The sequence below is a fragment of the Mauremys reevesii genome, linkage group 5 (genome assembly GCF_016161935.1).
Source record: "Mauremys reevesii isolate NIE-2019 linkage group 5, ASM1616193v1, whole genome shotgun sequence".
NCBI lineage: Eukaryota > Metazoa > Chordata > Testudines > Geoemydidae > Mauremys > Mauremys reevesii.
The window spans coordinates 2,740,701-2,764,084 of NC_052627.1; the positions used below are offsets into that span (position 1 = coordinate 2,740,701).

The 23,384-nt window shown below is 47.8% G+C and overlaps 1 protein-coding gene across 1 annotated transcript in view; it reads right to left on the reverse strand.

Moving 5' to 3' along the window:
• Positions 1-8,705: 8,705 nt before the first annotated feature.
• Positions 8,706-23,384, reverse strand: part of SRP72 (signal recognition particle 72) — a 44,381-nt gene continuing 29,702 nt past the window's right edge. Inside the window, exons 10-19 of the mRNA XM_039539716.1 lie at positions 23,099-23,227; positions 22,059-22,131; positions 20,584-20,648; positions 19,623-19,718; positions 18,308-18,411; positions 17,323-17,400; positions 14,667-14,804; positions 13,696-13,733; positions 12,701-12,860; positions 8,706-8,982 (exon numbers count right to left, since the gene is read on the reverse strand). Coding sequence (XP_039395650.1) covers positions 8,802-8,982; positions 12,701-12,860; positions 13,696-13,733; positions 14,667-14,804; positions 17,323-17,400; positions 18,308-18,411; positions 19,623-19,718; positions 20,584-20,648; positions 22,059-22,131; positions 23,099-23,227 — 1,062 coding nt within the window. The 3' untranslated portion in view covers positions 8,706-8,801. The remainder of the gene's footprint in view (positions 8,983-12,700; positions 12,861-13,695; positions 13,734-14,666; positions 14,805-17,322; positions 17,401-18,307; positions 18,412-19,622; positions 19,719-20,583; positions 20,649-22,058; positions 22,132-23,098; positions 23,228-23,384) is intronic.

Consider the following 23,384-nt stretch of genomic DNA (forward strand, 5'->3'; position numbering starts at 1 on the left):
CTTCGAACCCCATGGCGCCACATGAGAGGTATGAGACCTTTTGAAATCTCTATTGGGGTATCGGAGGAGGACTTTCCGTGAGGACGTCTGTCTCTGTTGGGCTCACGCCATCTGAACTTATTGACTGTGCAGCAGGATCAGATGCAAAGTGGTATTGGGGAGAGGCCCCAATAAGGTTAGTTTATTGCAGTACTGGGAACTGCTGAGTTGGCCAAGGAAATGCATAAGGTAATGCATAAGGTAATGCATAGGTAAATGCATTAGAATGCACCGGTGCTGAGGGGTTTTTACCGCCTCAAGAGGGGTTGTCATACCGCCTCATGGTATTGGTCCGGACCAGGTAAAGATGCATCATGGTTTAAAAAAAAAAAAAAAAAAAAGACAGAAAAAGAAAAAGGAAGAAAAAGAGGCCTTGGTGTGTGTGTGTGTACACCAGTGTGAGTGGCTGTTACCGGGCTAGCCCGGTAACTAGTGGATCTTTAGGAGATCCGACCCACGGTGGGCTGACTCAGCCTGGCATAGTCCGGCGAGGAAGCTGCCTGGGTCTAGGAGTGTGTGAACCCATCTTCCCTCCCCTTTCCTTGTGAGTCTCTCCTGTGTGAGTGGAAAATGGGTAAGGGACTGTCTAAATATTCCACCTTACCCCCTAAGGGTACCCCAGCATATTACATGTACGTACATTATGGTCCTAAAACCTGCAGGTATTTAAATGATTGGAATCTGTATACGCGTGAAAATTCATTTAAACAATGCCCATTAGAAGGTACCTTCAATCTAGATAAGATCATATATCTCAGTGGAGCTTTATTCACAAAGAAAAACCTCTGTTACAGTGTGAGCAATTTGTCTAGGAACGGGTTAATTTGAAATTCGGCTTAGCCCTGAGATAAGGGAGAAGTTGTTTTGTCTTCAAGGTCATGAATTAGTGAGGACTATGCTAAGTGCTAAGTAAAAATGCTTCAGCTCCAACTGGTTGAGGAAAATAAAAAAAAAAGGCAAACCAAAAAAGCAGTATAAGTTACAAAACTGAGATTGCATTTGCAAAGCTTAACGGTTCAGTGAGATCCAACAGTTTTTGCAACCCTGAAGCCGGACAGGCAGCTGACCTGAACTGAAAGAGACGCGCAGGAGATTCCAGGGTGTAAAAGAACAGCCATCCCAAGAGTGGCAGCATGTTGGAAATGCTGGACAAGCTGTATACAGGATAATCTCCCGTCCACCTATTTCCCTTCTCTGAACATTATACACAGACATACCAGTCTGGATATGTGTAAGTATTAAAGTGGCTTAAGGCTTGGGGCATTCATATTTTTCCCGAGTGATGTGGGAGCATTCCCAACACTCTCCATTGTTGTTTTATTATTTTTAATGAAGCTTTAAAATTTGATTATATGCTCTGTCAGTTTGATCACCTGACATAAGGGATAATTGGTAACAGAAATTTGTCACAGTTTGGTGAGCAATAGAGAATTGGAAAGCACTGTAGAATTTACACCATCTATCTGTTTTACCCTTGTTAGTTTATGTTTGCTTTGTTTGGTACTGTTGGTGTTAGGTGTTAAGAATAGCATGATTATAGGTGAGCTCTAATAGAATAAGGAAACACTATTTGGTTTTGGTGCACTATTTAGCTTTGGCTCTGTTTTGTTTAACCGGTTACTGATGTTTTTCTGCTCTGTTCATTTGGGCGTTAGGTGTGTGAGCGGAACTGAACTTCTCGTCAGAATTCCTCAGGGTGGAAGCCATGTGTGCGATGAAGCTCTGGGGTTGTCCTGAAATTTTACAGTCCCGCCCCATAGCGGACAATATAATAGAAGTAGAAAAATTTGGCTTAGACTGTAATTTTCTTTGTTTTTGTGTAATTTTCTTTTCTGTTTAAGTGTCAGCACACAAATGGGTGGGTCTCTGGGTATGCCCCAAAGGGGTTTGGATTATGTGTTAAGTGAATGGCCATGTATTTTTGCCCAGGTGGCAAGCCTTACTAGGAAGGACTCAGGTAGTCTTGTGAGTAGAAATGTTTTGGGGACAAGACCAGAAGGGTGGGGGCTAGTTATGCGTAGCCCACCCTCCTAGCTAAGAACTGGTTGTGGAACAAGCTAGTGTCCATGGACGGGACGATTCAGCGAGGAAAAAGGATCGGGCCCAAGCGGAGGGCAACAGACAGAGAGATTTGGAAACTTTTGAGGGTGTAGTGGAAAGAAGGAGTAAGTGAATATAAGCATGAGGATTTCAAATACTCAGAAGGATATTTGGAATGGTGATTTGCATTGGTAAAGTGGCTGTTGGAAGGAGAAAGCAATTGATTTTTAAGGAAAATGAAAAATTGACTCTGTGTTTGCTGGGGGGAACAGCACTTGAACTTTGTGAAAAAGCTGAAGAGAACAGTTTTTTGGTGTCTTTGACATGTTTGTGAATGAATTCAGGCAAAGAAATTATTAGATTGCACTCATTTGGCTATGAACAATTTTGTTAAATCAGTTGAAGAATGTATACAGTGCTATGTAATGACATTGTATTAGGCCCTACAGGCACTATAAGTGGTGATGTTTTCTTTCAGTGTTTAAAAGCAGGAGTTAAAAGAAATAAAAACCAAGCCGGAGAGCATCTGTGTTAATGCAAATTAACTAACTGATAAGGTAGAGGCCGCTGAACCAGGGCTGTCTAAGAAGCACATATGAGAAAATATGGGGTAATTCCTCTGTTTTGCCTAGAATCAACAAGAGTATTTGTATATTTTAAGTATTTAACTGCCCCGAAGGGGTGGACCTCTGTTTTTGTCTTTCAGATAATCAAAGACCATTAATGCCAGCTACACAGCATTCCACATACTATGATTTACTGGCAGTCACAATTATGTTCTGTGTTCTGTTTTGTGGTGTTTTGCCAAAAAAAAAAAAATTGTTGTGTTTAATATTTTCATGAGATGGTCTGATTTGACATCAAGCGAAAATGTTGCATTGCAATGCAGATACTTGTTTTGTTCAACTTAGAGTACAAAGTGTTTAGTTATATCAGAAAAATGTGATATACTACAGTCTAATACATTTTCTTAAGTAAGAGAAAGAAACTACATTGGCCAAATCTTTTAATTGAGAATTGTTGTTAAAATTTGCATACTGACAGTCTTTGGAGCAAGGACATGAACAGTTAACCCACTCCCCATATTGTACAAGGGATCCTTCTGGCTACCTCAGACTTTTAGCCAGAGGGCTGGGGATGGTGGATAGCTATTGGACTAGAAGTTATATTAAGTGAACTTCTCAAAGTGGGTGTGCTTGTCCTGGCTTGTTCTTCCAAAGTTCTGTAATAAGATTATTTTAGTGAAAGGGTATATGTGGCATACATTGAATGATAATACTTCTGTACTGTATAACAGTACTGTTTATGTGTTCATGGTATGAAAAAGGTGTATAATTGAAGAGTAAAAGTTTCCTTTGTAGGTTAAATGAAAAAAAAAAAAAAAGCCAAGTAGAGAATGGCTAACATGCGCTGGCCCCAGTCAAGGACACCGCTTGGCTGCCTACCAAGGGAAGGGGGGGGGAAAAACTGGTTGTTGCAGTTACACGAGATTGGTGTGCAGCGGCCAGCCCACTCTCCTCCTTGGGGAATTTTTGTGAATATTCAGATTGATTTTATTTCGATGTCTACATGTTGTGGTTCTGGATATGTATTTGTTTTAGTTGATGTATTTACCAATTGGGTTAAAGCTTTTCCCTGCAGGAAAGCAGGTGTCAGGACTGTTGTGACATTTTGCTTAAAGATTTTGTGCCACGTTTTGGCATCCCTGTGACTATCAACAGTGATCGTGGAATTCATTTTTACTGGGCAGATTGTACAGGAGTTATGTGCAACTCACTGCCCTCACCACCCAGAATCTGCTGGGACAGTGGAACGCCAGACCGGGATTTTAAAGAATAAACTGGCCCAGATTTGTGCTGAAACGAACTTAAGGTGGCCAGATGCCCTTCTTTTGGCACTGAGGTGTATGAGAACCATTCCCAATCGAACGACTGGACTCAGCCCTCATGAAATTTGACAGGACACCCCATGTTGACTACTAACTGCACCCCCGCTGACCCCAGCTCAGATGGACATTCATTTGCTGGATAACATAATGCTTAAATATTGTCAGGCACTAATGAAATGTGTTAAGTCTTTTATACACAGGTGATGGAAGCACTACCAAAGGATCCTGTGCAACCTTGCCACTCGTTGGAACCAGGAGCCTGGGTCTACATAAAGATCCATCAGCGAAAGACTGCCTTGGCTCCATGCTGGAAAGGCCCTTTCCCAGTCCTGCTGACTACCGACACCGCTGTGAAGTGCCACAGACTGACTGCTTGGACCCAGGATTCTCACTGCAAAAAGACCCCTCCACATCAGAAGAATTTTCCTATTGATGATTAGCCTATTCTTTCTTCTAGTTCTACTGTGCTTCTGGACAGCGGGAAAGAGCTCCTTGACCACTGACAGACCAACTGTGCCTTTAGACTTTTCTAGAAAAGAGCACAGCTATTACAGGGTGATATGTGCTGGAAACCTCTCCCCTGTAGGATGCTAAACCTCGATTGTTTTGGGAAAGAAGGAGACACACTCACTCCACTGACATTGCCAAAGTCCAGGAATTCCTGACTGAAAAGGACACTGAGAACTGACCCTGGTGAAGAAACACAGAATTACATACTGGCAGGAAGAAATTTGTGGGACCCATGCTTGGGACTGTGGTATTATTTGGATTTTGGGGTTTATTCTACAGGCTGTGCCCTGTGTTTTGGATAAATCCTTCAGTATGTATTTCCCTCCCTAATTGGATTTTACCTGACATTGCCCTTATCCAGTTTTCTACATACCCAGATTGCTCACAAGGGGCTACCATTAGATTAGCACAACAAAAAGGCCTGGGTTATTTCCTCTGGACAAAAAGGGAATTGACCAGATCCCTGTGGGCTGGGTTATTTCATCTGGCCAATAGTGTAGTAGCCATTTGGACTGTTCTTCCAGGCCAAGAACGTGATAAGAAATTGGGGCAACTACAAAAGGCCACTAGTCTTATTTTTGAAGCTCAGCTATCTTCAGTACAGGCTGGAGTTGCTGAGTTACATGTAATTTCCACCCTTAGTTCTATGACCCAGAAGTTACTGACAGAGATGGTATTGAATATCACTGAGGCTGGGAAGGCATTGCAGTGGGATCTGGACTAGACTTGGCCCACTGCCCTTACAGACGTCAGGAGTACCCTCTGATCTGTGGTCATGAAGACATACTTGGACACTTTCTGGATGGAAGTGTGGACATTCACAGTGCTCCTTCCAAGCATATGGACCGGTTAGGGTGGGTGTGGGCTCCCACATACCGAATCCTGCTGGGTCCATGGGGAGGATGCCTGTGGGACTGTAATTGTTTACCGAGACATCTGGGGAAATTAGACCACCTGGTATCTCCAACTGATTTCTAGACAGTACCCTGGAATGACACCTGACATTTTGGATGAGAATAGAGAGTCAATGGACATTTTGGCCGTTAGAACCACCACAGCTCAGTGTATCTATAAACTGAAGCTAGGGGAAGTTGTCACTGTTTATGACAATATTTGTTGAGAGGGTGGAGGTCAAGGAACTACCCTGACTGTACACCAATTTTTTTTCAACCTAATGATAGCTGTGTATGCGTTAATGCCACCACTTTACAAGATATACATATTGATCTTACCACTGCTGCAGGCAATTATATCATTTACTGGCCTGCAGATAGAATGCAGATAGAATATTGTAAGTAGCTCTTGGATTTTAGGTATATTTTGATTGGACTAGAATAATGCCTGATCAGTTTCAAAATTTGCTTTCATTGTTACCAAAGGTTCAAAGAATCTCTGAATTGCAAGGGCAAATTCCCATGCTTTAGAATATATATCAAGATGGAAGGAATGCCTATCATACAGCTTATAGAGTGTTTATTTTATGTACTAGGTATGATGTTTTGTGCTTTGTGTTCGCAATTGTACAACAGCCCCATTATATTATTCCTATGGGATTGTTATTGTTTGTAATGTTGTTAGTTAATTTAGGATTATATTATTGTTGTTGTTGTTGTAAATATTGTAAGAATAGCAATACCTTTCATGTTCATGCTAATTATGCATTGTCATTACGTCCCATGATGGTTGACATGTTTGCTGTGGAATCTGAAGTCCATGGTTTCATGCGAATTGAGATTTGAAATTGTTTGTTGTACTAGAAGTACAAAAGGGGGGAGTGTGGAAGCCAGTAAATAATTAACAAGGTTTTGAAGAGATCTTAATGAATGTTAACCTAACTCATGCTAACTAACTGTGACCCTGGTGACGTGAGGAAGCAAGATAATGTAAGACAGAGTGAATTGTGTGAAAGTTATTACGACCTTGCAATGTGCAGTCTTGCAGTCTTGTTTTTCTAGTGAGATAGGAGGAAAGCTTATGTATAAACAATATGTATTTGTTGTTTTTTACTGTCTGTATTATTGCTAGAAATTGTCTGTAAAAGGTATAAAGGCTTGCTGTGATTGTTTGAGAGTTGAGAGACCTGTCCAGGACCCTGTGTCCTATGGCACTCTCTCCCTCCATGGTAATTACTGGAGAAATAATAAAGTATTTGATTTTGCTGCATCCAAACAAAAAGTGAGAACTGAGTTTTTCTTCGACATTGTGGTGTCTGAACTTCCAGTCTTCACATTTGACCGTTCTGGCCGTGATTATTAAGAATGTAGAGTTCTCCAAACTAGATTGCAAACATCTAAATAAATACACTTGAAAGCTGAATTCCCAGTTGTTGTGGCCAGAGTGAAAGTTGCTTAGTGTGTTATGATTTAGTCTTCATAGTTCTAGTTAGAGACCATACACGTGATAGACATAGTGATTTCTAACACTGCATTCAGGTTCTTTCTGTAAAAAATAATTGTGTTTTGTTCAGTTACCCCTGTTCTCAGCCCAGTCTATTGTGCTATACAAAACAGTAGCACAAAAATGTGTTTTTGTGCCCGCTCTGCCTGCCATCCAAAGCACAATACTCGCTGTAACTTGGTCTTGGAGCCAGCTGCTGCTAGAGACTTCCTTCCAGTCCACACTTGCTTCCTTTTCTACCATGATCACTGCTACCTGCTAGCAACTGCCAAGCAACTGTCCTCCGAACGTTTCTGCTACTTAGACTGTAGCTGGTTAACACAGGAGCTATGCGCCCCTGCAGTGCTAAGATAAGATGGTGCAACAGTTGTGACAGACTGAAAAGCAGTGTGTCTGACATGCTGGTAGCTGGAAATGCAAGTGTGGATGTTCCTTTGCTTATGGTTTTTGTCTGACGGCCTCCAGGAATTTCTGCTACAGTAAGAAATACTGTTCCTGTGCCATGCAATAAATCCATCCCAACTTAGCGGGCCTGGCTGTCTGAACTGCAGCCCGCAGACCCAGTGACACTTGGACACCAGTCTATGTACAGTGTGCTGGCTGTAAGGCAGTCTGGGGTTGGCAGGCTTTGTTATTTCAACCACACAGAGTTAACAGCTACCACAAGTGTGGAGGAAGCAAGAGTCCCATCCTTAAAGAGGTACCATCACAGCAGTTCAGAGAAAGCCTAACCAGCCCAGGGACCCCCCCAAGAGCAAGCTCCTATGCTCATTTCTTTGCAAGGAGCTGAGTGCGACTGGCGCCCCCGTAGTGGCTATCTCTACACATATCGGAATAAAACACCAGATACCACCTTACGATTCAGGGGCTTTAGGCTGGCACCGGCGTGTGCATCGGTAAGACAGCAGGAGAAGCAGGCCATGAGGCACTGTCTACATCATCTTGCTGCATATTCCTAAACCCCCGAAGATTGCACCCAAACAGGTCATAATACATATGAAGGCTGAAATCTGGACTGTGTCCCTTGGAATATGGCCAGACCCTGAAAACAAAGTATTCCAATGCCAGACACCATAGGGCAGATGCTCAGAGAGCTCAGCACCCAGAGGAGAAGTGCGCCATTTCTAATGCCCCACCTCATTCCAGAAAGGTTTGTTCCTCATGGAACCCAGAGCGTGGGCTGCTCTCACACGCAGCGCTGCCGAAGGCCAGTGTTATCCGCTAACAAAGCAGCATTCTCACACACTCTGTTTGGCTGGAGGAAATCAAAGCCTACAGACAGTGCCAAGGCACCACAGGTCGCCTGAACCTTGCCCTGGGAAGCTCCACGCAACCTCAGATTCTTGACACGTTTAAGAATGTGGCTCTCCAGAACTCAAGCCACAAAATGAAGTGAGAGCGAACTGTCCCTTCTGCCATGTACAGCCACCTCCAGACAGCAGCCCACAGGTCCAATGTCTGCCCTCCTGTCACCTAGGTGAGGGCTTTGCCAGGCAGCCCAGAGACAGCAAGGGCCCGTGGGGAGGCCAGTAATGTGGCATGTTTGTCAAGACTCATCACTCCAGCTGATTCTCTGATGTAAGCAGGACTGGGGAAATACTGTGTGTTAGTGTAACCACGAGCACACCAGGAGGGACAACAGTCTGACTCCATAAGCAAATGAACCCTAAGCCGCCGCCTCCTCCCCCCAAATAACTGAGGGAAGCATCGGGTAGCGAGTTAGGAAAGGGAGCAGGGATGGGCGGAGGAAAAGCTTCCCCTTCCCTTCCCTTCGCAGAGGAAACGAAGCCCAGGAGGAACCTTTTCAAGACAGTGTGAAGGAAGCTGTGACTTTGTGCTGCTTCTTACTCTGACCTTTATTCTGTTCTCAGCACTTTACAGCAGAGCGCTCCAGTCCCTCACATGGCCAGCTTGGCAACCCCTCTTGTCACCAGCCTCCCTTGCCTCCTTTCTTCTTCTTCTGCTGCTGCTTCTTCTTGGTTGCTGCAGCACCAGCAGGTTTCTGGTGCCGGGGGGGGATCATGTTACTTGTGGCTGCGGAGGACGGGGCTGTGGAGCTGCCAGGCCGTGGGGAGGTAGGCGGGCTGCTTGCTGTCTTACTGGCATCCCTGCAGGGAGACAGGTAACGCCCCTGGGTTAGGAGTGCCTCCCAGAGCCAGGGGATTTCGAACATCACTGCTAGAGAGAGGAACATTTTCCCTTTCCTTGCCCATAACAGAAATCAAAGGGAAACTAATTTAGGCTCCAAAACAGATAAAAAAGCAATTGGCCTTATGCCCATGGAATTTGCTTTTAAAGCTGTGGAATTACAGCCCAACAACTGAAGTGACCACACCGTCTAGGTTATGGATAAATTATTCAGACACAAAGTAGAAAGCTCACGCTCCGGGAAACGCAGACGAGCAGTATGAACCCAACAGAAGCCAGGCTGTTGCTGTTCTCTTGCCTGCACTGTTACAGAGAGGTTTGTTTGCACTAGGGCTCCCCCTGCCACAACCCAGCCCCTCCCTGCTTGGCCCTGCAAGTGGCAGCACTGAGCTCCCATCCAGTGCACAATTAGTCTGCAGAAGAGAAGAATGAGGGGGGATTTGATAGCTGCTTTCAACTACCTGAAAGGGGGTTCCAAAGAGGATGGATCTAGACTGTTCTCAGTGGGAGCAGATGACAGAACAAGGAGTAATGGTCTCAAGTTGCAGAGGGGGAGGTTTAGGTTGGCTATTAGGAAAAACTTTTTCACTAGGAGGGTGGTGAAGCACTGGAATGGGTTCCCTAGGGAGGTGGTGGAATCTCCTTCCTTAGAGGTTTTTAAAGTCAGGCTTGACAAAGCCCTGGCTGGGATGATTTAGTTGGGTTTGGTCCTGCTTTGAGCAGGGGGTTGGACTAGATGACCTCCTGAGGTCCCTTCCAACCCTGATATTCTATGATTCTTACTGAGTTCAGTGCAAACAGAACCTCACTTTAGCCCAGAATCATGCTCAGGTAGCTTTGAAGAGTCTGTAGCAGCTGAGCACACTTATCGTAAAACTAAACAGAAGGGTGTGCACAGTCTCTTTTCTAGTTCATCATGCATGTAACGTGGTACACCTGAAAAGCAGGAAAGGAAGACAACAGGAGCCAGGAAACTTTTAGTAAGTGTGATTTGCATCCTAGCTCTAGCTCCAGAAAACTGGTTCCAAATCAGAATATTTAATATCAGAAGAACAGAACAAGCTTGCAGAAGGCAAATTCTGGACTGAAGGGACCTTTTCACCCAACCTCAGGTAGCATAAATAACCTGTTTGTTCACTAAGGACAAAGCACCGGGTCCCTCATTCTGTCTGGGCTGGGGTCGTGAAAGGGTGCAAGGGAATCAGGTGAAAGTCAAGGGGTACTTACCTCCATTAGGCACTTTTGAAAACCCCAACATACCTCTCCTCTCGAGCACCAACCAGATGACACGTACCGTTGGGTATCCCATCCCTGCAGGCCCCAGATGTGAGGAAGACTGGGGTTCTGATGGGGCAAAACAGCAACCCCCAGCCAGGTCTACAAGGACAATGACGAGCCCCTGGCTGCGAGGGAAGCCACCCTGCTGCTGAATGGCTCTTGCCCAGGGACGGCTCCCACACAGTGAGTGAGTGAGCAGGGCTGTAACAATGGGGCTTGCAGGAGGCTCTCTGCACTGCCCTGGAGCTGGAGACAGCAAGGTGGCCTGCCCCACAGCCACCGGCTCATCCTCCTGCTCTCTGTCCTGCCCTGCCAGGAACTCAGCCTTCCCCGCATATTTCCGTTGCTGGGATCGGGGTCACTACACAGTTATTGTCTGACACCTTAATTTTCTGGGACTATGAAAATTCAAATAGAAAAATAATAATAAAAACAAGCGGAAAAGAGTTCTGTGGCACCTTATAGACTAACAGACGTATTGAAGCAGGAGCTTTCGTGGGTGAATACGAAGGGTTCTCCTACAGGTTTTTGTATATTGCCATTCCTAATGTCTGATTTGTGTCCATTTATCCTTTTCCTTAGAGACTGTCCAGTTTGGCCGATGTACATAGCAGAGGGGCATTGCTGGCATATGATGGCGTATATTACATTGGTGGATGTGCAGGTGAATGAACCGGTGATGGTGTGGCTGATCTGGTTAGGTCCTGTGATGGTGTCGCTGGTGTAGATATGCGGGCATGCAACAAACCTCAATGCCAACTCTGCCCACATATCTACACCAGCGACACCATCACACAATCTCCCTGGACACACAATAGCAGATTTAAAGGTGGCCATCCTGCAGCAAAAAAACTTCAGGACCAGACTTCAAAGAGAAACTGCTGAGCTCCAGTTCATCTGCAAATTTGACACCATCAGCTCAGGATTAAACAAAGACTGTGAATGACTAGCCAACTACAAAAGCAGTTTCTCCTCCCTTGGTGTTCACACCTCAACTGCTAGAGGGCCTCATCCTCCCTGATTGAATTAACCTCGTTATCTCTAGCCTGATTCTTGCTTGCATATATATACCTGCCTCTGGAAATTTCCACGACATGCATCCGAAGAAGTGGGTATTCACCCACGAAAGCTCATGCTCCAATATGTTTGTTAGTCTATAAGGTGCCACAGGACTCTTTTCTGCTTTTACAGATCCAGACTAACACGGCTACCCTGCTGATAATAAAAACAAGGTGAAACCCTTCAGTTCACATCACTGAAAAAATTAAAATTGATACATTTCAAAATGTTTAAGAATAAGAATTGATGTACGTACGTCACAACAACAAAAAATAACCATTGACTTCTGCTAAGCCTCCATCCTGTGTACAAATTCTGAGCCTGTGATTTGCAGGTGGTGACAGCTGCATAACTGCTGCACTTAGCTGGGAGTCCCAACTCACCAGATTGCAATCAGAGCCATAGCCAACTTGTTCACAAGTGACTCCAGTACCATATGGGTTAAGAGGAACTACAACTCCCGTTTGCTTTTACTTGCTATTAGTAGCTTAATAGTTTCAATCGTTTCTAAAGTAATCAGCTACACTAAGAAGTGATTTAGCCATAAGTTGCCCATTTCACACTAGGCACATATTATACACACGAGTGTGATGACAGAGACAGAATTCATTCCACCCCAGGGGCACCACAAAGGAAAGGCTACTGAAAAAGTTGCAGCAGCCTTACCATTAAGCTAAGTCTAAAGCAGGGTTCAAAAAAGAACTAGGTAAATTCATGGAGGATAGATCCATTAATGGCTATTAGCCAGGATGGGCAGGGATGGTGTCCCTAGCCACTGTCTGCTAGAAGCTGGGAATGGGCGACAGGGGATGGATTACCTGTTCTGTTCATTCCCTCTGGGGCACCTGGCATTGGCCACTGTTGGAAGACAGGATACTGGGCTGGATGATCCAGTATGGCCGTTCTAATAGTCTCATATAATTCTTTCTACCCAAGTTTTCCCACACTTGCAATTGGATAAGGATGTTTCACTTCCTGTTCCAAAGTGCTGCCTAATTCAGCCGTGAGCTGTTGAAGAACTACTGTGTTTAATGACTGATGAAGCTCTACTAGTGTATACTTTGTACATTATGGTCCAGTCCCAGGCCTGGCGCACACCAGACTCATGCCACACACGGACGATGTGCTCAGTTTAAGATAACTACAGATACAGTCCCTGCCCTGGGGAGCTGGCATTCTACAGAGCAAACGAATCAGGTTCAATGCACTGAGAGAACCAGAGGATGAGCCTCACCGGTCTCAGTGGGATCTGGAGGCCATGTTTGTGAAGCAGTTGAGGAGTGTTTGCTGCCTGAGGCACTGTGTAATTACAAAGCACTCTTCTCTGCAACCCCTACTCACAGCTCAGACGTGCCAGCTGTCGTTGCTCCCTGGGTTCCCTTTCCAATCTGATCCTTCTTTTTGCCCTTCTTCCTGCCACGATAATAGGAGCGCTCTCGCATCGGCAGCCACCGCTCAGGGTCTGGGGTCACCTTGGGATCGTAGTTCTTAGGCAATTTTCCTGCACAGCCGTCAGCAGGAGAAAAAAGTGGAGATCACGTGACATGGTGAGGAAAAGCCCCACACATTGATATGAAGCTTGAGTAATCTTCCTTCCATCTGGGCTGTTGTGCTACAAGAGCTGCTCAAGGACTTATTCCAGGGCAGTTCTCGGGCGGGCGGGGGAGGAGGGGGGCTAGTCCCTTCCGGCCTTGGAATCTGTGACTCTACAAAGCTTAAGCCCGCAAGGTATGCAGAGCTGAATGAAGCTCCTCTTGCTGGCACAGCTGTGTGCACTAGGTCTGACAGGCGGCTTTCCCCTCTAAAGGGGACGTGGGAAATACTGTCAGGAAACAAAGGCTTGGAAATCAGAGGGGTTCTGGTTTGTTTAGGACCCAATCCTGTGTGATGCAAAGTGCCTTCAACTTCCACTGAAGCCCATGGGAATAGAGGGATGCTCAGGCCTGGTCACTTCACATTTTATGTTGAACCCAGCAGCTGAGGTTGAAGAGACAGTACTAGGCAGGGAGCACAGGGACCTGGTGGGAGGGAGGGCATGTGGCAGCCGCCTGTCACTCTTTAAAAGAGGTGGTTTAAACTCCATAGGTGGGATTTCCAAACCCCTCCCCCCCACACACACACCAAGGGAATGAGGCACTCAGCATCTATGGCACTTGGGCACCTAACTCCTGTAGGCGTCCCCCCCCAAAACACAGCCTGGGATTTTCACAATCTTCTGCTCCTGCTGGACGGGAGTTTAAAGAACGTTACCAGGGAAGGGGGCAGTGCACAGATGACAAGGTGTGGCTGAGGCTCCAACCTGATCGCTAGCAGCGCTGCAAACACACACAACTCACCCTTCTTTTTCCTCTTCTTTTTCTTTACATCCCCTTGCCTAAAAGAGGGAGGAGGAGAAACAAGATCACAGTGCTGCAGTGGGTTCCCTGGAACGCACTGACACGCATGGAGCCAGGGTTGGGACCAGACGAATGTCTCTTTTTTCAAAGAAGTGAGAAGGAAAGGACACCAGTCTCAGAGAAACGGTTCTAATCCCCTAGGGCAGTGGATCTCCAGTTACTCCCCCTGCAGACCGTCTGTAAGGGCAGGTCTACACTAAGGGCGGGGGTCGAACTAGGGTACGCAAGTTCAGCTACGTGAATAGCGTAGCTGAACTCGAAGTACCCTGGTTCGAACTACTTACCCGTCCAGACGCCGCGGGATCGAAGTCCGCGGCTCCAAGGTCGACTCCGCCACCGCCGTTTGCAGTGGTGGAGTACCGGAGTCGACCGGAGCGCGCGGGGAGTTCGAACTATTGCGTCCAGATTAGACGCGATAGTTCGAACTCCGAGAAGTCGAACTCACCGCGTCGACCCGGCAGGTAAGTGTAGACTAGCCCTAAGAGACCCTGACTCCTGCTCCCAGAACACCCCCATTTCCCCGGCTCAGTGTTTCATTCTGCAGCCTGCCAGCAAATGCTCCACAAGCCAATGCACGAGAACCCCAGCGTGAGGGAATGTTCCCCAGACCATGCTTGGCCTCACGCTAGTGGTGTGCACAGCTCTGGCTTCACAAGGGCCTTGCTGCCCACCTCTGCATTGCTGATAGGGACATTTCCTTGGCATCACTGAGCGGGACGACTGCTGTCCCTCTCTGGACCTCCTGGAGTTACCTACAGACACTCTAAGGGACAGCCTGCTTTTTGACTGGTCAGACCATTTGCAGGGTGGCTGGAGGAACAGGCCTGAAGCTCTGAGGTGATCCACACAGCAGGTGCTGTCTAACCCCAAGCCCATGGAAGGGAATGATGGGCATGAGAGACGCTTTTTACCCTTGCTCTTTCTGCTGGTTCTCTCCCGTGAGCTTTCCGCCTTTCTTCCGAACATACGTCGCCCCGGGGGAATTTTCAAGCGCATCCACGTCTACTTTCAAAGACATCGTGTCCGACGAGGGCAAGTGTTTGCTAAGGCTGTTGCGGGGCAGAGCTCAGGAATGGAAACAGGAATGCATTCAGCAGAGAAAGCTGGGATGGAGGTACCAGCAGCAACTCAAACCCCATCTTCGTCCCAGGGAGATTAACCAGCAGCTCCAATCCATACACACAGAGTGAATTAGTGGAGAGAGCAACAGACAGGGACCCAGGAGACCTGGGTTTTGTTCCTGGCTTTGCCACTGGCCTGCTGGGTGACCTTGGACAAGTCATAGAATCATAGACTCTCAGGGTTGGAAGGGACCTCAGGAGGTATCTAGTCCAACCCCCTGCTCAAAGCAGGACCAATCCCAACTAAATCATCCCAGCCAGGGCTTTGTCAAGCCTGACCTTAAAAACCCCTAAGGAAGGAGATTCCACCACCTCCCTAGGGAACCCATTCCAGTGCTTCACCACCCTGCTAGTGAAAAAGTTTTTCCTAATGTCCAACCTAAACCTCCCCCTCTGCAACTTGAGACCATTACTCCTTGTTCTGTCATCTTCTACCACTGAGAACAGTCTAGATCCATCCTTTCAGGTAGTTGAAAGCAGCTATCAAATCCCCCCTCATTCTTCTCTTCTGCAGGCTAAACAATCCCAGTTCCCTCAGCCTCTCCTCATAAGTCATGTGATCCAGCCCCCTAATCATTTTTGTTGCCCTCCGCTGGACTCTCTCCAATTTATCCACATCTTTCTTGTAGGGTGGGGCCCAAAACTGGACACAGTACTCCAAATGAGGCCTCACCAGTGCTGAGTAGAGGGGAATGATCACATCCCTCGATCTGCTGGCAATGCCCCTACTTATACAACCCAAAATGCCATTAGCCTTCTTGGCAACAAGGACACACGGTTGACTTCTATACAGCTTCTCGTCCACTGTAACCTCTAGGTCCTTTTCTGCAGAACTGCGTCCTAGCCATTCGGTCTCTAATCTGTAACAGTGAATGGGATTCTTCTGTCCTAAATGCAGGACTCTGCACTTGTCCTTGTTGAACCTCATCAGATTTCTTTTGGCCCAATCCTCTAATTTGTCTAGGTCCCTCTGTATCCTATCCCTACCCTCCAGCGTATCAACCACTCCTCCCAGTTTAGTGTCATCTGCAAACTTGCTAAGGGTGCAGTCCACACCATCCTCCAGATCGTTAATGAAGATATTGAACAAAACCAGCCCCAGCACCGACCCTTGGGGCACTCCACTTGATACCGGCTGCCAATTAGATATGGAACCATTGATCACTACCCGTTGAGCCCGACCATCTAGCCAGTTTTCTATCCACCTTACCGTCCATTCATCCAGCCCATACTTCTTTAACTTGCTGGCAAGAATACTGTGGGAGATTGTATCAAAAGCTTTGCTAAAGTCCAGAAATAGCACATCCACTGCTTTCCCCTCATCCACAGAGCCGGTTATCTCATCATAGAAGGCAATTAGGTTAGTCAGGCATGACTTGCCCTTGGTGAATCCATGCTGACTGTTCCTGATCACTTTCCCCTCCTTTAAGTGGTTCAGAATTGATTCGTTGAGGACCTGTTCCATGATTTTTCCAGGGACTGAGGTGAGACTGATTGGCCTGTAGTTCCCTGGATCTTCTTTCTTCCCTTTTTTAAAGATGGGCACTATATTAGCTTTTTTCCAGTCATCCGGGACCTCCCCCGATTGCCATGATTTTTTCTGCAATCTCATCGGCCAACTCCTTTAGCACCCTCAGATGCAGTGCATCCGGCCCCATGGACTTGTGCTCGTCCAGCTTTTCTAAATAGTCCCGAACTACTTCTTCCTCCACAGAGAGCTGGTCACCTCCTCCCCATACCGTGCTGCAGAGTGCAGCTGTCTGGGAGCTGACCTTGTCTGTGAAGACAGAGGCAAAAAAAGCATTGAGTACACTAGCTTTCTCCACATCCTCTGTCACTAGGTTCCCTCCCTCATTCAGCAAGGGGCCGACACTTTCCTTGACTTTCTTCTTGTTGCTAACATAAGTCACTTCCCTTCTAGGTGCTTGTTTCCCCAGCTGTACAAGAGGAGCGATGACCCGGACCTCCTTTGTAACGCGCTTTGAGAGCTGCTGACGGGAAGTGAGGTAAGAATCGGTTTTTATAATAAGAGTTTCACGGTGGGAAAGTACAACATGTTACCACTATAGGACAAAAATGCCACAGCAAAAAGTGGGATCATACTGATTTGTTCGCTCATCATTAACTGACTGAAGTTCTCATTGCTTTTGGGGGGCCAAGGGGAGATTTAAAAGCCCTAAGGGAATTTAGACACCCAAATCCTACTAGAAGTAAATAGCAGCTAGGCACCCAACTCACTTAGATGCTTTTGAAAATCCCACCTCTAATGTGGAGTTGCACTATGACCTTCCTGCTCTCCCCAGGGTCAGAGGTTCCCTGATGTCCCTGTTAGAAGAGTCCTGAAGCAGCTCAAAAATTCCTAACACTCATGACATCATTAGGAAAACACTCTGGGAACAGCAAACCCCTTCCCCTCCACAAGCCCAGTCACCACCACAAAGGATACACCTTCGCCTTCTCGGGGTCTACGAGGGAGTACGCGGAGATGAGCTGGGCCAGAGTATGAATATCTTTTGGGTTTTGCCTCGAAGAGAAGAAGAAAGGAACATTGTGAAGCTCACTGAACACTCTACAAACAAGAGCCATGCCCAGAGTATGCACTATAGCTAACCACACAGCCCAGCGCTGGCTAGCCCCAGGCAGATGCTTTCCGTGTGTGCAATAGCAGGTGCCGATAGTGTACAATGCAGGGTGTTCACTGCCAGGCACTTTGACTAGCCTCTCCCCGGGGACGATGCAGCCACCAACAACCCTAGAAATCTAGGGCCTGTTGTCATTTTTCTTACCCATTTTCTTATTCTAAATTTTTTTTTAACTGTTTTTTTTTGTTTTTTTGTTTTTTGTTTTTTTAAGGTCACTCCTACAAAAATCTTCTATCCCTATTAAAAAAAAACCCCACACTGCCTCTGCTTCTCTCCACAATTAGCTCAGACTGCACAGACAGGCTGATTTGTTTTTTCGCAACACAGGAGAGAGAGCTGCAGATCAGTCCTCAGAATGCGCCAGCATCAAGAAGGGCCTGGGGGTTCATATGAATTTCAGATACGGACTGGGGAACTCCTCCCACAGGGAATGGGTGCTGGCTGGGGACAGACGACATGGCATCCAACATGAAAGACACAGCTTCTATCAGGATGTAATGCACAAGCACCCACAACAGAGACAGAGCTGTTCCTACAGATCGTGGGGCTCGGCCTGCTGTAGCAGTTACTTCATCCAAGGGGTGGGGCAGGGGGCACAGCTTTGACCAGAAGCCCCTTTACAATGTCTAAAAAGGAGGAACTTCTGCCTCACACTTTATCTGGCTCCAGAACCCCTGAGCAGTCCTCACAGGGACCAGGCACTGCCCATGTTTCAGTGCACAAAACAGCAGGACCACAGCTCAGGTCCAGAAGGAAAACAGGACACCCCTCTCCCCTCCCTGAACTCACTTCCACAGCTCTTCCAGGTCGCTGATCGCTTCCTTCTTCCTCCCGTACTTTAGCTTGAAGTTGGCTGCTTCCCTTATCAGCGACAAATGAACGGGAGACTTGGGCTGCAAGTCACAAGGTTTTTCAAATGAAGACATGTTTGACAGCATTTAGCAAGTCAGTGATGTGGCTGCTTTGCTTCCTGACGTTACTAGAGACGGTCTCAGACCAACGTACACTCCCCACCCAAGTGATCTGGAAGGAGAACTGAGATGCAGGAATTTCTTCCTCATTCCTTGAGGAAAAGGCTTGGCAGTCTGTGGCATTAAACCTAACCCCGCCTGCTACCAGCAGCCCATGATCAACAGAATTGGGAGGAGGAGATGAAAATGGGAAGGGGACAGGCATTTTAGCCAGCGTCTGACAATCACGGAAAACTAACAGTCATCTGCTGCTGCTGTTTATTTGCAACCTGACGTCACAGCCTGGTTTAGGACATCAGCCATTTCCCCAGTGACCAGCCAAGGCATCAGATCATAAGGTGGGGAACAAGTGCAGGCAGACGCATTTTGAAAAGCCAAGCATCCTTGCTGATAGAAAACCAGGGAAGAGAGAAACATGGGAAACAGCCAATGCCAAGGCAGCTTTAAGAGAACACTTCCCATGGGGCACATGCTTCTTCTGGCAATTCATTGTTTGCTGAAATAATTGCTACATCCAGCCTCAAAATAATCAGGTTCCAGGAACTAATTACTGAGCCCCTAATGGAACCATCATTCTGCTCATCCGACAGACTCCAAGTGGCTCCTTTCAGCGGCCCGACATTCCGATTAACTGAGTACAGCCAGCAGGCTGCCGGCCTGGAATCAGTGTCCCTCTCTGAAGCTCTCCTGGCTCAAGCTTTTCCTTCTCAAGTAAGTGCACAAAGCCAACTGACTGCTGCTCCTCCAGTGTCAACACGGGAAGAGGGGCAACACTGCGGTGCCCTCTGCTAGCCTGCAGAATCTATAACCTGACAGGCACTGGAAGAGCTGGTAAAGAGAGTCTGCCATTTTCCCCACCCTGCAAACTTGCCATTGGTCCAAATGACAAACTGGTGCAAGCAGCATGTCAGAGAGAGAGAGAGAGACATGGAGTAGAATATTCCCCGACCCCCCAGCATCTCATCAGCCGTAGCGAGCCTTTGGCAAGGAGACCGCTTATTGCCATGTTCCTCTCCAGTCGATGTACAGGTAGGAGCTAGGAGCTGGTCAGGAACAGCTGGTCTCCAGCAAGTTAGTAAGGGACAAAAAGCAGCTTCAACTCACAAATGTATTGTCTGCCCAGATCTACTTGCCTGGTATTCCTGGTACCACTGGATAGCTTGCGTGAAGACCTCAATAGCACTGTCAATGTCTTCTTCATGACTGTACATCGTCACTAACGCAGACACCTGCAAACCCCAACAACACTCAGCATGCAGTCAAGGGACGGGCACTACTTCTAAGTGATCATTTTAAGATACTTTTCATGTAAACATGTTATTAAAAGAATTGCTGAAGAAAAAGGGAACGGAACGAACGGCAAAAGTGGAAGTTTGAAGCAGCAGCCGCCCCCTGGGATTATCCTCCCCAGTACAGGCAGGACGTTACTGCAATGATCGCAACAGCCCAGGAGAACTGTTGTTTAAAAGGTTTCCAATCAATGAAGGATAAAGGATGAGAGAATCACTGAACTGGGAAAGCCAAGGCTCCCACACTGTGCTCTCAACACCACAATGGTCAGCAGGGCGCTTGCTACCGCTGGGGCCCTGGTGGGAGCTGGAAGGTCTTACGATACTGGCTCCTCCTTGCTTCCGGCTGCTCACCGCCACATAAAGCAGCTTAAAAATGGGTTTGGTACTTTCCCAACATTGCTTACCGGGCAAGAAATTGCTGTAGCTGCCCAAGGGCTGTTAAGGGAGTGCTGTAGGAAAGGGAGGCAGGTCTGTGCAACTGTGAATGAGAGGGAATTTGTCCACTCTAAAAACAAGGTGGGGAACTCTGATGCAAGTTATTACCCTTTGTCTGGCTGGCTTTCACCACAATAAGTGAGTTATCTAAAGGTCTAACATCTACTCTGAGGCATAATGCCGTGTATCAAAAATCTCAGCAACCAAGCCGCACTGTGCAAGCAGCCCAACAGACTGAGACCAACACTGGGCACCCAGATCTGAATCTCAGCCCAGGAGTAGCTCAGGAGACAGGGAAACAGGAACAGGGAAGGAGCATGAAAAGGATGATGGTATTCTGGGATGCTGCCTGTTAACTGCCACTCACCATGCCTGGCTTATGCTTCAGCTCTTCTATACTCCTCAGAATGATGCATGCTTTGGTGACGCTGCCTTAGAGAAAGAAGGGAGAATAATGCACTTTAAACTACACAGCAATGCTTTCCTTGCCCCTGGATCCCCCTACCCTCAGAGTGTCCCTAGGGAAGTCAGCATACGCCAACTGGCCACCACACTCCTCTGCCTGCAGGACCAACTCTGAAGAGGTTTTCTCCACTATTATTGTTAAGACAATATAATCGCTGGCCGTTCCTGGAGAAAAAACGTCAGTCCCAACAGTGCTCTTCTCATCCTCAGACTAAACAGCCTTTGCAGCAACCCCAGCACCTCCTGGGCTCCCCACATGGGTCTGCAGCACGCCCAAGGCTGCTACCACACGCAAAGGGCTCATCCCCAGCTCCAATGCTAGAAGCAGTGGATCGAGAGCAATGCTTTACTTCCCTACGGGAGGGAATGGAGCACTATCAGCTGGGTGTATTTCAGAACAAACCTCAGTCAGCTCTGGCCTGCCTGCTCCGACTGATGCCAGTGCAAGTTTTATCACAAGCTTCAATGGGAGCAAAGCTGGGTCAACAGGAAGTGCTTTGATCCCCCTTCCCCACTCTCCCCCCTCAAGCACTGCAGGGCCAGATCCTGCCCCCTTATTTCTCCCGAATAGTCCCACTGATTGCAGGCACTGCTGCCAGGCGACAATGGAGCACGGCCCATGCCAAGTACTGGATGTTGGGTAGTGCATATTTGAGGTAGCTCGAGGGGAACTTTAAAACTTGAGTGACATGCAGTCAGCAGCAGCCAAACATTTCAATACGCAAATCCCCAGCCTTTCCTGTATGTACTTCTGCAGCCACTCAGGAAAGGGTCGATCCCGCACCAACCACATTAATACAAATCCCCTGCCCCCCGCCCGCGCTGACCCTCGGGGCCCAGCTGTCCTGCTCCCCCTCTCAGGTCAGGCTGAAGCACACACTGTAATGTGCTGAATGCCAGCTACCAGCACAGTGCCCGGGGCTGCCCTCCACTTGTTCCACAGGCCCTGCCCCCTGGGGCACACAACCCACACACTGCATGGACAATGCCAGGCTCAGGCAGGAGCACTGATTTCCATAGGGCACTCCCTCGGCAAGAGGTACCATCCCCTAATTACAACCCCTTCCCCGGTAACTCCTCTCACAGACACCAGAGGGACGGGGCAGCCCTGTCCAAGAACTGATCAAGAGAAAAATGGTTCTGGCCGAATGCCTAGGACAGCTTGCTCTGAGGAGTGGAGATGCTGTCCCAGCCCTCCTGCAGGGCTGTGATGGAGCTCCACCCTGGATGGAGCTGTTTGCGAACTCCACCCTGGATGGAGCTGCCTTGCTGGGGCTCACAGCAGCAAGAGGCCACTCTCAGAGACCAGTGACAAGGGATTGGGTATTTTTACCTAGCATTAAACAAGCATCTCCCAGCAAAAAAGGGCACTGGTACCTTGAGCGATTTTCAGCTGTGCCATCGTCAGCTTTATCTGTGCCGAGTCGGCCGGGCTCTGCTCCGCAAAGTCCTGGGGGCGAGAGACGCAAGGGCACATGAGCACGTCCATGAACACAGCGCGTCAGCCTTGGCCCGGGCCCGTTTTAAAACCAACTTCAGAAAGAAAAGCTCGACTGTGTCATTTGAAGCCAGGGAGGGAGCCAGTTTGAGTGGAACCACTCCACACAGAGTCCTGAATTGCTTCCATGGTCTGTCACTCCTCCCACAGCGCTGCCCCATTCCACCACAAGCAAGTCCCAGGGTCCATGCCCTCACCACACACAGCAGCTGCTCCCTCTAGGCAGGCAGCTGGCAAGTGCAGCATGCCAGGTGACACTCGACACCAGGATCGAGGCCTTGTTTACATGAGGAAGCTGCACCCATTTAAGTAAACCAGTTTAAAGTGCCATGCGAACACGACTTCAGTTTAAAACCAGCTTATTTCAATTTAGCAGAAGTCGATTAGGAACAGGGCACTCTGAAACAGAAGTGTCCATAGAGTCTTTGGCACCGGTTTAAACCCCAATTTTAAGTAAACCAGTGCAACCTGTGCATGTAGACAAGGCCAGAGAAGGGCTCTGGACACCATCGTTTGGGATGAGAGGCCAGGAAAAGTGAAGTCCTGCCTTCCAGAGGAGCACAGCCCCAGGCATCAGCACCCACCAGGTCCCTATGGGGAGGAAAAGCAGCCCTAGCACCACCGCCATACTGAAGGGGGCCATTTGCCAAGTGGGGCTCTCCCATTATAGAAAGAACACATCCTCCATGATCAGAGCATGGGCGTGTACGTGTCTCTCCCAAGCACTGCTACGCCCTGCGTAAGTCACACTCATTATACAACGCAATGACCATTGCAGGTGGTTGAGCTAACATCCATTTCTGCAGTGTCCAGTGTTTCAGGACTATTAATTGCCCCTTGTACCAACTCCATCTGTCAGGTTCCAGTGCAGGAACAGCCCTCCGCTCTCCAGACCAGCAGGAGGAGATCAGTCACCCACCTGTAGGAGCTCTATTGCCTTCGCATGCTGCTTCTCTCGACAGAGCTGGGCAGCCTGGATTAGCACAGGCAGCAGGTGCTCAGGGTTCTGAGACTGTAAACTTGCTGACAGCTTGCGGCATTGATCTGCCTACGGGACACAAGGGAACGTTTTCCTCAGTATTAGTGACCAGTCAGTATGACTGTGCAAACCCCACAGAGAGAACAGGGCGAGGGGGCTAGTGGGGCCAGACACTGCCTGTCATCAGCTGATTCCAAGAGACACTGCACCGCCCATGGAGGACCAG